This window comes from Elaeis guineensis, chromosome 3, assembly GCF_000442705.2.
Source record: "Elaeis guineensis isolate ETL-2024a chromosome 3, EG11, whole genome shotgun sequence".
NCBI lineage: Eukaryota > Viridiplantae > Streptophyta > Magnoliopsida > Arecales > Arecaceae > Elaeis > Elaeis guineensis.
The window spans coordinates 110,931,653-110,945,349 of NC_025995.2; the positions used below are offsets into that span (position 1 = coordinate 110,931,653).

Sequence of the window (13,697 nt, forward strand, 5' to 3'; positions counted from 1 at the left end):
GTAACTTCATGGCAGCACAATCTTAGTCATGCGCAAAAGCTCTCCTCAGAAAAAAAATATCTGACATCTTCACCGCCGGTCCGACCATGTAGGCATGTCAACATCGGCCATGATATTTGGAGGGGGAAGGTTTTTACTTTTCTTTTATTTTCTTTTCTAAAGAGAGTCATGAAGAGGGATACTCCCTTGCATCATTATGGTACAAGACCAGACTCCCAGAAAACCACCATCTAATTGAATCTTAGAATCTTTGATAAGCATGGGATCTTATAGCAAGCCTTTTGAAACTGTGCATTTGATTCTTCCTTGATTTTGATGATGAATATTGACAACCTCAATGGTAGATTGCTTATAGGTGCCAATATTGCCAAAACAAGTTTGGTAGTCATAACTTCTTTATTCCATTTAGATTGCATGTTGGCCAAAAAGTTTTTAACTGGCAGTTGACAAGATGATAGCCATCATCAAATAATTCTCTCACTTTAATTACAAATATATATTGCAGGTCTCTTATGATCATTCATTGCAGCAGCTTGAGAATGAGTTTTATTAAGCAATGCCTAGATGCCATTTATGAAATCCTCACCTGGAATACTTATTTGCTGTCACAACAGGAATGATGGTCATCGCTTCTTCCTTCTAATTACTATACAAGGAATTACAGATGCTAATATTTGCTGCTGAGTTATGTTTTTTCTTTGAAAATAATTAGAACTAGTGATTTTTCTTTGAGAACTAGAACCAGATAAAACTGATTTGAAAAATGTAGGATTAAAATTCAATTCATTGATTACTAACCCCTAATAATTTTACATAGCATGCTAATCTGCAATTTCTAATTATTAATAAATTTCAAATTATTTAATAATAAATAAAATGCTTTATTAAACAATTGAACAATGAATACACCAACAAACCTTATAGAAAATAACCATAATCTTAAGTAGCCATTATTATGCGTCCAAGCATATGCATACTTGCATGTACGATGCACATAAGAGTTTCCAGAACCGGTAAAACATTGATCACTTGCGTGCAATCCCTTCTCCAAGGGATCAAGATGAGCTCCGCACCACCAAATTGACTGGGAGGGCGTAAAATGACCCTTAAATTATGCTGGTCAACAAAGTCGGACCAGTTTTTGACTCTTCTTCGCACGAACGGCTAGTCTTCCGGCCGGTACGAACTTCTCGCACCGAAAGGGACACGTGCCCCACAAACGGACAGAATTGCACAGCCTGGCGTGCACTTCCAGGCGAACCTTTATCCTTCATCTCAACTCGAATATTATATCATAAAAAATAATTTTATATCCTTTAAAATATTATATTATTTCTTTAGTTATTTCCAAATCTTCCGCACGTCACACCCACACGTGGGTTCCACGTCATTGTTATTCTGGTCTCACTTCTGAGTCCGGCAGGAACGTTGCGTTTCCCGCTGCACTGTATTTTTTTACATCGAAATCTTGCCTTATTTCTACCGTCGGCAACACGTCAGCATGCGGACACGGTTACCGGAAAACCAATAAAAGCCCCATTTCTGTCTCCTAGAAATCTTCAACGCCGGCTTGGAAGAAAAAATCCAGAAAGAAAAAGGTAGAAAAATTACCCAACGGAAAGACAAAAATTTGGAGGAGGGTGAGACGAGAAGAGAGAGGTGGGGGGAAGGATCCCTTCTTTTGGTGTGGATTTGTGGGGGTCGAAATCTCTGCAATCCGATCCTTCTCGCCTTTGTGTTTTGATATCCGGTCAATGGATTCGGATCACTGGATTTCTCGCCTCGCCGCCGCCAAGAGGCACTACTCGCGGCAGCACCACCAGAACTCCCAATCAGGTCTCCAAATTAGCTCCTTTTCCTTCGATTTTACGTTTTGGTTTGGGAGTTCTCGTAAAATCGCTCCTTTTATATGGTTCTAGTTCGTGTTTCTGAAAAATTCTCTTTTTAATTAGTGCTTTTGTTCCAAATAATGTAGATCGTTTCGTGCTCGATGATTTTGAGATGGAAGAGGAGGTCCGACCGGATTTCTCCTGCCCGTACTGCTACGAGGATCACGACATCACGTCTCTGTGTGCTCATTTGGAAGACGAGCATCTTTTTGAGTCTAAAATCGCCGTGAGCATTCAATTCCTGCTCTATGTCATCAGAATTCCATTTTGTTCCGTATTTTCTAGCTGCATAATACCCAAATTTGGATTGATTTGATATTTGGATCAAATGATTTGATATTAATTGTAAAAATGCAATCTTTTGGCAGGCGTATAATTAATATATCCAGGTTTAGAATGGATGAAGCAATTCATGCTACAACAATAACTCTTATAGTGGTTAAAAAGAACTATATAAATAACGTGACAGAAAGGTCTAGTTATGATAAAATGGTAGGCGTCACAGGGCTGAAATCATGGTACTGAGTGATGTGTATGTTACGCGCCTTCATGCCTTATCTTACTTTTGTTTCCTTGTATTTTCTGTGTTATGTGGGAGGTTAGCGTTTTGATGGCTTCGTTTCATCAAAAAGGTCGGGATGGATAGTGAATAAAGTTGACGGTATTCTAGTTCCGCTACTTCTTCCTTATATATATATATTCCTATCATATCTTTGTATTTGCTTCGTTGACTTGTTAGAATGGTGAGTCAGGCAATGCTCCGTGAATGCAGATACAAGAGTTACGAAAATTCTATTAAAATATTCCATTTAAATAAGTCCTGAATTTCACTAGCCTTAGACAACCTAGATTTCCTTTGTATTAAAATTTTTGCAGAAAGGTTAGGTTTAAATCTTTGGGATCAATTTGTTCTTTGGAATACTCTAATTAAGGTTTGATGGCTTTTTGTCAAACTTAGTGCTGCTTGGTCCTCAACTAGACTCATCTGCACTGTAGCCTCTACATGTTTCTTTTGAAGGTCGTAGGAGTTATATGTTCTCTTTTCCATGTATGCACCTACAAATTTATGATCACTATTTTTTTTTTAAAAAAAGTAAAACTTATGATTGGGCATCATTTTTCTTAGTTGTTACATGATGCAAGAATGGACATGAGCAATGCATATGTCAAGTTAGGTACATGTTAAAGATTTCACATAGGTATTGGAGAGAGTCAAGGTATACTTCTCTGATGAGCCTTGGCTTCTGAAGGTTTTTGAACTTTCCAAATTATTAGCAAAAGTTTGCATCAAGTTCACAGCATCACCGCACTCTACCAATTGGGTCTTCCGGAAGAATGGAATATCTTTCATAGTTCTTGAATGATATGTCATCATTTCCTATTTTATATGTGATCCTTCATTCAGTTAATACCCTGACTTCATTATTATGCTTGATTCTCACTGTATCTCCATTGAGGCATTGACCTGTGTGAAGGACTGCTATTTTTCACTCTCTCATTTACTTCTTCTTTGCTATTTTCTTGCTCTGCCGACTGAGCTGGTGCTCTGAAAATGCTCAAGGGGCTTGAACATAATATATGATGATTTACTGAAGGAGTGTCCTGCATCTAGAAACATTATTTGGCAGCCCTGATGTGCATTCTTGTTCATATGTATCTCATCCATAAAGAATATAAGCAAAGAATGAAACCAAGATAGAATAAAGGCAATACTCAGTCACATTAAAGTCATTATTGTCGCAAAATATAGTAATTAACAAGAAGTAAACTAAATGGATAGTGCTTTTGTAGAAGTATTTGTGAACTGAAAGTTTTTGACTCAATTCTGGCAAAATTACAAGTGGTGTTAAATGCCTTGTGGGAATTACCTATTGTAACCTGAAAACAGAATTATAGGGCAGATGGGATGGTCTCTGATTGTGCCATATATCGTCCACCAACTGTTTCACTCCAATAAAGCATAAGCTAGAACGATACTAATTAACACAAGCTAGTATTGCATCAAGAACTTTTAATGATCTCTTGGAGTTTTGCATGCTATCCTCTTACTGTTGTCTGCCAGGCTTTACTTATTCCAGTCAGTTTTGTATATAAGGGTCCAACTAAAATGTAGCCAAATCAGTTAGGCAACCTGATAGAGGAATTTGCAGACCATCATTTCTAGTTAATGTTTGTACCTTTTTATACATGATCAATGGGACCGATTGTTTGGGTAGCCCTGGAATGCCAAACAACAATATTTATCACAACCCTTTATTTTTTTCAGCCTTGCCCCATTTGCTCCGCTAAGGTGTCAAGGAACATGCTGAATCATATCACCGTGCAACATGGGCATCTGTTCAAGATATCCTTTTCCATTCACAAATTCTTTTATCATTTGTCATGCTCCTCCAATGGGCATAGTGTGTTTTGTTAAAAAATAAGTCTAATTGCCATTTTCTTCAACTAAGAATCACTTGCAGAGACGTCGAAGATTACGTAGAGTTGCTATTCCTAACAGCCAGGCACTTTCTTTGCTGGGGAGAGATCTAAGAGAGGCTCACTTACAGGCACTTTTTGGAACTGGGGGCTACTTCTCTGGCAGCACGAATGCATCAACTGCAGTTACTGATTCACTTCTTTCCTCGCTTGTTTTGAATTTCCCTACAACTGAAGTAGAGGAAACTGCAAAATCTTCTGTTCCCACTGCAGAGGATACTTATATTAAAAAAGTTACACCTTCACAAAATTGGAAATCAAGGTAAAATTAGTTCTTTTTTCACTTACAAATAGATGTGCTTCTCACAAAACTTCCTGATATGTCCTTTTTAAAGCTTTTAACTTTCTGCAGCTTGATATGATATCTACTTGTTAAGGACATCAGCTTTTCGAAGGAGGTGTTTCTTTTATTGATCTGTGTGTGGAAGGGGAAAAATATTTTTCTATCTTTTTCACAGAGGATTTGGTAGACAGAAAAATTAGTGTTGCTTACACTCTATCTTTGTGCCTATCAGCACTGTGGGAGTGCTTTCATGCTTGGAGTAGTTACCATAATCACCCAGTTCCATCTTATGCCCATACGGTAGCTGTTTGATAATCTTGACCTGAATCCTTCATATAAATAGTTTTTCTTGCATGCTCTCTAGGGATTTTTTGCTTTTTGATGATCAACAAAATTTACTCTGGCAAGTACTCTTATCTTGAAGAATGTGTTCTTATTTGGTTCTTTTGCATATACGGAACCATTCCTTTCTTACCTATTTGTCTAGCTAGAATTTTTCCAAGTTTAGAGGTACTTGGGAAGTTACTTAGTTGAATGAGCTCAAATTGTGTGACTAGTAAGGATGGTCCCCCACTCCCCCTGGTCCTCAATTGGTCTTTTTGGTACCATGGCAAGATCATCTCTTGCCAAAGTTGTTTTCACCCTAGAATTCATACCAATTCATATACGGTTAATGTAAGACTGAAAGCAGACTTAGCATGTTCTTAAACTTAAGTGGAGCATATGTTGACTGATGCAGCCAGACCACCATAGATGAGATAGGGCTTGTTAGCTGATACCAAGATTATTATGAATCTTTCTGGTTGAAAAGGACAAACGCTCTGATTACTTGGTTTTCTTAGGATAATATTCATATTGACTGTCTAAGTACCAGATCAGCAAATCACTCTTTTACATTGAAAATTTTGGATGTCGATACGAGTTCAGTAATCAGCATGTCTTTTTGATATACAGAATAAGAAACATCGCTTGATATGCCTTTTTTTTTTTTTTTGGTTAATTTTTTGAGTTATGCTGTTCACAGGAGTAAAACATGCATATCAAAGTGGATGTTCTAGTTCACATGTAGATTCCATTATTTTGGTATAGGCTCTTGAACTTTAGTTAAGGGGTTTTATTACTAACTGCAAGCTAAAATTGCATCTTGAAACCAATGTATTCATAAAATCATTGGACTTGTATGGCTGCATGGTTCTCAGAACTATCCCAAATCGGACAGTTCAGAGCTTGCTGAACTGGATCGGCGGAGAATCGGGACAGTTCCGGCGGAGAAAACGGCACATGCCGGTGCTGGAAAAGAAGGAGAGGGAAACAGAGGTAGAGAGAAAGAGAGGAGGAGAGGGAGAGGCCGTCGGAAGCCGGCAGTGGCTCTCAGCGGCCGCTGGAGGATGGTGGAAGCCATCGCAGCTCGGTTCGCCCGATAGGACTGTCGCAACGAGCGAGAAAGAGAGAAAGAGAGGGGGGGAGACCATTGGAGATGGGAGGACGAGACGGCAGAGAGGCCGCCAGAGGTCTCTGGGTGGCCACCGGGCGGTGGCCGTGGCCACCGGGCGGCGAAAGTGATGCGGCGAAGTCGCGGAAGCGGTGGGCATCCGCCCTTTTTTAAAGGGGAAGAAGAACAGTGAATCTGGTACTTCGTCTGTCGGCTTCACTTTTTAGAATTTTTTTAAAAAAATTAAAAAATAATGAAGTCGGCAATCAATTTGCCAGCTTCACTATTTCAAATTTTTTTAAAAAAGATCAGAAATAGTGAAGCCAGCAAACCCATTGCTCGCTTCATGTTATCGGATTTTTTTTAAAAAAGCCTATCACGGAGCTGCAGGCGGCGTTTACGCCACTCGACGGCCACGGCGGCCAACCGAAGGCCCTCCAGTGGCCTCTCCGACAGACTCCCCTCTCTTTCTCTTCCTTTCTCTTTCTCTTCCTCTTCCTCTCTTTCTCTCTTTTTCTCTTCCTTGAAACGTCCCTTTGTCGGTTCGCCCCGGTTCGATCCAGTATGGAACCATATCAGATCGTGCCGCCGGCCAACCGGAATGGTCACCGGTACCGGAACTGAGAACCTTGTGTGGTTGGCTTTTTCTCTCATCATAATATCAAAAATAAATTGATTTGTCTTATGCTATAAACCAGCCAAACACAGTAAAAGGTACAATCACTGATGTGAACAGTTTACAATTCTTCTTTTATAGACTGTGTTGTGTCATGACATACATGTGATGCTATTAAAGATATGGAGTATTCAGTAATTTGGATCTAGAGGAATGCTGCTTTGGTGACAATGTTTTTAGCATTTTATATCATTTGCTTGCCAGCATATCCTGTGCGTGTCACACAAATGCTAATTGTATTGAACTCTTAATCATCTTTCGGATGTTACAAGATGTAGAAAGCTAGAATACTTATGGAAATAATTATCAAATGGTGCAGTCATAACCTGTTCTGGTTATTATTTGTTGCTGTGCATGAGACCATGGTAGGGCTTTGTTAAGTTTCTGGTGCATAATTCTTCCTTTAGTTGGAAAAGCAATTCATTCCTCAATTCACTCAAGCAGCAAACAAAAATCTTTCTTTTTCGTTGCCATGCATATGTTGAACATGGAAATAAGACTAGTTTTATGCATAAATACACTTGGTTTGGACTCTGACTATGTCCCTTAAACCTCCTCACAGCTCACGTTTTTGTCATAATGTTAAGTTTAAACCCTAGTTCTCTAATCCGCAATTTTTCTTTTGGCAGTTTTGATTCTTCCCTGAGTTACGAGGAGAGGGAAAGAAGGTGGAAACAGGCAAATGCTAGGGCAATTTTTGTGCAGGACCTGTTTCTTTCGACTCTTTTTGGTGATTAATTGAAGCAGGGATGGATCGACTGTTGGCAAATGGATCATCAGTGGTTCCAATTGCCTTCAAATTGATAAACTATGAACAAATGAGTTTTTTGGTGAATCTGTTTTATCATTGGCAGTTCTGGGGTCCTAATGGCTTAGGAGTTTCTACAGATATTCGAGGGACAACCCAGTTCAGCCCTTTATTATGTTCATCTTGAGGCAGTGGTAGTGGAGTCTTCCATGTATGCTGCCTCTTCAGATATACCAACATCGATGGTCAATGAGTAATTTGACCATCATCACATGTTGCATGAATTCACTTATCTATGGCAGTTCATCATCGAAGCTGTTTTTAGTAAGTTGTAATGCTGGTTTTCACTTTCTGATAGGAATCCCATTTTTACCGTTGGTGTCCACTTTTCTTTTTCCTTTTTTCTTTTTTCTGTGTGTGTTGTGGTTGGGTGCGTCGTGGGTGGGCGTTGCTGTTGGGTTTTTACTGCTGTTTTGAGGGTGGGACTGGGAGGTGGGTGATGGTTGTTTCTGTTAGCATCGTTTGAAGCATTCTCTGTTGTCTTCCTCATTTGTGCCACAATTTGCTTGTAGAACTGAATTTCCTCTGACTGGGCCTACTTTGAAGGATTTTCACTATAGCATCCTTCTATATTGGGCGCCCCAGATTACAGAATTTATTCTATGAATACCAAAAGGTAGATAGATTGGAGAATTTGTTCTATCTTGGGCTCCCCAGATGAGAGAATATACTTTGAGAATTTATTTTTGTTGTTCTTGTTGTTCTTGTTATTCTTATTCTTAGTGTTATTATTATAATCATTATTACTATTGCTATTACTACTACTATTACTATTAGTTTTTATTATTATTCAAATATTTAAATTATTTGAAGTATTATAAATAGAGCGTTTTGATATCTTAACTTATCTACACTCCTTGTACTAATATATAATTGGAAGAGAGGCTTTGAGACTGGCCTAAAAAACGAGGCCTTATTGTGGCTTCAGTAACGAGGCTCCTGCGACCGTGAAAGGCTGTTTACCAGCGATACCTGGATAACAATGGAGAGATCTTTTTGTTTCACCACCAATGACCTCCGCTCCGTACGTATCACGATAGAGCAACTTACCCTTGTATCAAGACCTGCCGTCTATATATGCATAACATTAAAAAAAAAAAAGAAAGGAATAAGAAAGCAATTAAATAATGGACTAGTTGGTCAGCTATCTCAAGTTCTCCCAATGAAAAATCTTTCACAAAGTCATATGGTCCCTTGATTACTGACCACGAATGCTAATCACTGACAACGGGCTAAAGTAACTATTGCACTCTCTTTTCCCATGTACATCTATAGTTTCAAAGAGTCTCCTTTCCTTAATTATCCACTTCAAGAGAAGGCTAATGTGCAAATGTTGCCAAAAGCTATATCCAAGTGCAAGGTTTGCTTTTGTAACTAAAAACCATGTATATTCTCAAAAACCAACATTTTTAGGCTTCAAAAAAAAAAAAAAAGGCAACCCATAGGCAATATGGACTGCTAGGATGCGCTTGTCTGCTGCAACATGGCATCACACCTGCCTCAAAAATTTAACTTTTGCCGAATGTCAAACCTTCAAATTATGGCTATAACTAAACATCTGCCACAAACTTTTTGCCCTGGAAATGTGTATAAGATCACTAACATTTCTCTGATCTCTGAAAAACTGAAACGATGCAGGGGTGGGAAAAAAGAAAGCTGTGGATTGAAAGCTGCGTACGCTTCACGGTGTACATCTTTTAAGTTTCGCCGTTGACCACCTATGTGGACCATCTTATTCGTGCAAACTAAAGTTTACACCGTAAACCTCAACAAATTACAGCTTATATTAGGAACCTCTGTAGCATCCAGAACTAGATCAATGTCATTATGCCCCTAAAAAACTCTTTCCTTCTATTTTACTTCATCCAGTATATTGTTTCAGAGTCCAAAATTATGAAATGATTCGCCTTCTATGGTAGCATATTTGTTCATAAGCTGGCTAAGAGAGAGGAAGGAACCATTCCCTGCTTCCATTGTTCTCTAATATCTGAATGGAGGAGAAGTGCTCTGTTTCAGAGGAACGCTGCTGACCTAAGAATAGATTATTTCATCTGTCCTATCGTCTATCCTTTATCTTCTCTTCCTTGGTTCCTTGTACATAACTCTCTGTATTCTACTCTCCCATAATCTTAATAAATTTATGTGGGGGAAGTGCTTTACTTCCTACAGTTCCACTCCAAAAGAGAGTATTGGGGCAGATTCACTGGCCTTGAAACGTGCACTAACAGCAAAAACAGACGAAATAAGATAAGCACATTTGACTTACAAGTAGACATACATTAAGGCATATTGGATCAACAAATACATGACTCAAGACATTAGAATCACCTACCTCCCCACTACATCCACAAACAGAAGCATAAATGTAACCAGAAGAAATAAGACAGACTGCTTAAGCGCAGAGTTTTAGAACTTTCCAGATGCTTGAAGCAGGAGGAGAGCTGAGAACACACGAGAAGGCACAGAGCCTTGTGAAGAAGAGCAAGACGCACTCTTTAAGTTGCAGAGACTTGCTCATATGGAACACGGGTCCTTTCCGGACCTGCCATCATATCCTCCCAAAGCAGATCAGAGAGGGCAAGCGTTAGTTCTCCGACTTGTCCTGCCAAAAACAAGGAAACATGAGATCATTGGAACAGCAAGTCAGTATATTTATTAATTTAATTGTATTTTGGTAACGAGCAATTCGATATGTCAGAAGAATAGTCATTACCATCTCCAATAGGCTGATCATCCCATTCAGTGATAGGTAATATGGGAAGCCCACTTCCCACGTACATCATTTCAGCTGAATCCTTCGCTTCAATAATTGTTATCTCTCCTGTATTCACACTTTTGAGAAGGCCCTTCTCGACCAATTTGGGTGCCAGTGCTAGAAGCCTCTTGGCAGTGCAACCACTAAGGATCTTATCAAACGAGGGAAGAAGCAGCTCTTTGCTCTTGCTTATGAATGCAACATTGACATTAGGGCCCTCGGCAATATATCCTTGCTCATCAACCCAGATGGAGGCAAAGGCACCCTTGTCTTCTGCTTCCATTTTGGAGAAAACATTGGGCAGATAGTTCACATTCTTCATGGTAGCGAACAAAGGAGGTTTCATTGGTACAGTGGATGTAATAACTTTCACGCCTTCCTTGCACTGCGAGTAGTCATCATCAATGACTACGGCATAGAATGCAGGTTCTGGACAGTCTGCTGGTGATAGCAAGAAATCTCCAGGACCTGCAGTCAACCAGTATCTAATCGAACCCTTGCGGCACCTTGATGCTGCTGTCATCTGAATAAGTATGCTCCGCAGAGCTTCACGGGGGAAAGGAGAAGTAATCTTTGCTTTTGATGCAGACCTCAAGAATCGGTCCAAATGGGTATCCAGTTCATATAAGTGTCTGCAAAGGGTAAGCAAATTTAACATTCAAAAAGAAGAAAATCTTCAAAACATTCTTGACTATTAGAATTTGCAAGAAAGGCTGAATATTATTTATCAAACATAAAAGCCATGGGCTATTTCACTTGTCTATCAAATCCTGCTGCTTCCATATATTCTATAAATGATAAAGCTAATTGAATCCATGACGTTAATCTTAGATGTATCTATCGAGTATCAACCAAATGACTTAAGGGAAGAAATCCATCGGTGTGAATCTTTATCTCAAACTAACAAAAAAAAAAAAAAAAGGTGAATCTTTATTTCCACCAGCTATGAAGATAGAAAGTAGTAATATCGTTTAATGGTTCACTTTATGAAAGGACCTACATTCATCATGTCCTATTTCAATACATCTCATTGAAAAGTAATATGGAGCACTTATTTGTGATTTTTACTAACTTAATGACTCAGATTAAATCGTAATGAGAATCTGCAAGAAAGGTGTGAGGGCCCGTACAAGCATGTATTTAGCCCTATATTAGTTGAACACTAGGTAGATTTTTTTGGGTACCTGTACAGGGCTAACTAATCTAAATAATACCATCCTGCCAGTTTTTTTGGGTGAGATCCTGAATTTTTGCAAAGGTGTTAGAGCAGACTCGGTCCACAACACATGTGGATTAAGGAATACCGCAGCACAAGCTCTTTTTGAATTAACTACAGTTGATCGTAGTCTGTATGATTGGATTTGACTGGTTTTGAACCTTAGAATGAATAAACCAGATTATACACAAGTATAACTTTGTTATCACATTATCAAATGCTGTGCCTACCCATCCATAAGTATAGTAGTATGCTAGGTAGATCTTGGGTGTTATAGAGAACCAAGGAATCTAAATAATGCCCTCTGGCTAGTCTTTTTGGATAAGATTCAAGATTGTTGTAAAAGAATCCAAACAATATCTTCTAACTAGCCTTTTTAGTGAGATCCTTGGTCATTATAAAAAGCATGCCTAAAGAAAAGTTACTTGTTGTAAACTTGCAACTGTTAGAAGTAATAAACATGATCATACACTTAGTTATTGTATTATGAAATGTTGTGCCTACCCATCCATAAGCATAGCAGTATCGAAAACTCCATGTCCTCTATGAACCATGTGATCATCAATTGGAATAACCATCATGGCCGGATCAAGAGTAATTCCACCAAAAATGCTAGAATACATTGCTGGGTATGGTTGCTTTTCCACGGACTTCCATTTCTCTTGCAGCTTGGCCAACACCTAGCAAACAGATAACCAAAAACAACAAAGAAACAATAACTTCTCATGGAAAATGCGATCTGTGAAAGAACAAAGAATATCTCTACTGCACTATAATCCTGGTGAATAAAAAGGCGATAAGAAAAGGTTCGCACATAAGCTAGCATGCCCTCCCATGTTGTGTAACCAAAGGCCTCGAAGCTGAATGCCTGTTCGGAATTAAACTATTCTCTCCTCAGTGGAAATGAACCCGAATATGGTTTGGTACCACCCTACAACTTTAACATCAATTATGCAATTTTACCCTCTGCTCAGAGCTAAAACCATGATTTTTTTTTTTTATTAGCCAACTTGATCTGATAACCAAAGTCATCAAACAAACCAGATACTAAATTACTAATGATGTAAACTATCCTAATGTTTTTTTTCTTTTTTTTCTTTTTATTCGTCATCACAATCGCTTCAAAGTTGAGGAATATGGACGAAAGAAAAGCGACAGACGACTGCAATGAAACAAATTAAACGAAACAACTCAATTTTCCACCTCGGAACCCGTCGAGTAAACTGGAAGACAGAAATCGGGCGCCCCGTTGTCTTCCGCTGTTTCATGAAAAGAAGAATAATACTTAACAACAGCTCAGCTTGTGTTCGAAGGAATGAATCAAAGAATGGAGAAGGCATGCCTGGTTTCTGGTCGGAAGAGGAGTTGGATGAGCTGCCCATGGCGAAGACGGGAGTCAGGAGTGATGGAGGAGAAGAGACTTTGGGCGGAGGATGAGAGGGGAGGAAAGGGGATCGTTTTAAGGAAATGGACATGGCGTCGCGTTTCTTTATTTTTCTTTTTCAAGAAAAAGACGGCATCGTGTTTCACTTGTCCGGTGGTAACCGAAAGAGAATTTGACGTCAAACGCTGCACATTGTTTCTTTTGTCCGTTTGCTTGATTGGTAGGTTCTGTTCGCTTTCGCTCTTTTTATATTTTTCTGCTCTTTTTTTTTTTTAGCTAAACTATATTTTTCTGTTCTCAATTAATCTTTCCGGCTCAGCGTGCGTTGGAGCAAAGGACAGGGAATGAGACGACCAAGCCGGGCAGCAACCGATGTTGCCATACGCATACGCTCTCACGATGCTCTCTCTTATACATGGAAGGATATTATGTGGGGCAAAAGCCCCATTGATCGTGATATCGTGGCAAGGAGGGCTGGGAGATTCGGATGATAAGCGCGGATCCCTGGCGGTGCGCGCGGCAGCACAGGATGTGGTGCACCATTCATCATAGGATGGATGGCTGAGCACAAATTATACATATTGTTTGATGGCTGATGATGCTCTGATAAACGGTGTCCGTAGATATTATACCGTATCCTGCGATGTGCGGCAGGCACCTCAGGGATCCATTCTCATAGGTGGGTCTAAGCAATTTAAGATAAACAAATGACCAGATGACGAGATTCCCCCGAGGTTTGTGATGTCCAATAACTCCAAGCTGATTCGCGAGACTCA

The 13,697-nt window shown here is 39.3% G+C and overlaps 2 protein-coding genes across 3 annotated transcripts; one reads left to right on the top strand and one right to left on the bottom strand.

Annotated features, from left to right (window-relative positions):
• The first annotated feature begins 1,548 nt into the window (after positions 1-1,548).
• Positions 1,549-7,834, top strand: LOC105040944 (protein DEHYDRATION-INDUCED 19). Of its 2 annotated transcripts, XM_010917705.4 has the most exons (5): positions 1,550-1,836; positions 1,976-2,115; positions 4,156-4,233; positions 4,346-4,629; positions 7,388-7,834. In XM_010917705.4, the coding sequence occupies exons 1-5, from the start codon at positions 1,755-1,757 to the stop codon at positions 7,494-7,496; spliced, it is 693 nt and encodes a 230-aa protein (XP_010916007.1). In that variant the 5' UTR covers positions 1,550-1,754; the 3' UTR covers positions 7,497-7,834. The 2 variants fall into 2 exon arrangements, with proteins under 2 accessions (XP_029119168.1, XP_010916007.1); XM_029263335.2 differs by lacking the exon at positions 4,156-4,233 and having other exon boundaries at positions 1,549-1,836; positions 4,340-4,629.
• A 1,988-nt stretch (positions 7,835-9,822) lies between these two features.
• LOC105040943 (D-amino-acid transaminase, chloroplastic) lies at positions 9,823-13,035 on the bottom strand. Its single transcript, XM_010917704.3, has 5 exons — positions 12,880-13,035; positions 12,741-12,796; positions 12,042-12,217; positions 10,280-10,953; positions 9,823-10,168 (listed from the first exon to the last, which is right to left on the bottom strand). Exons 1-5 carry the CDS (start codon positions 13,010-13,012, stop codon positions 10,062-10,064), a joined length of 1,146 nt encoding a protein of 381 aa, XP_010916006.1. The 5' UTR covers positions 13,013-13,035; the 3' UTR covers positions 9,823-10,061.
• Positions 13,036-13,697: the final 662 nt, after the last annotated feature.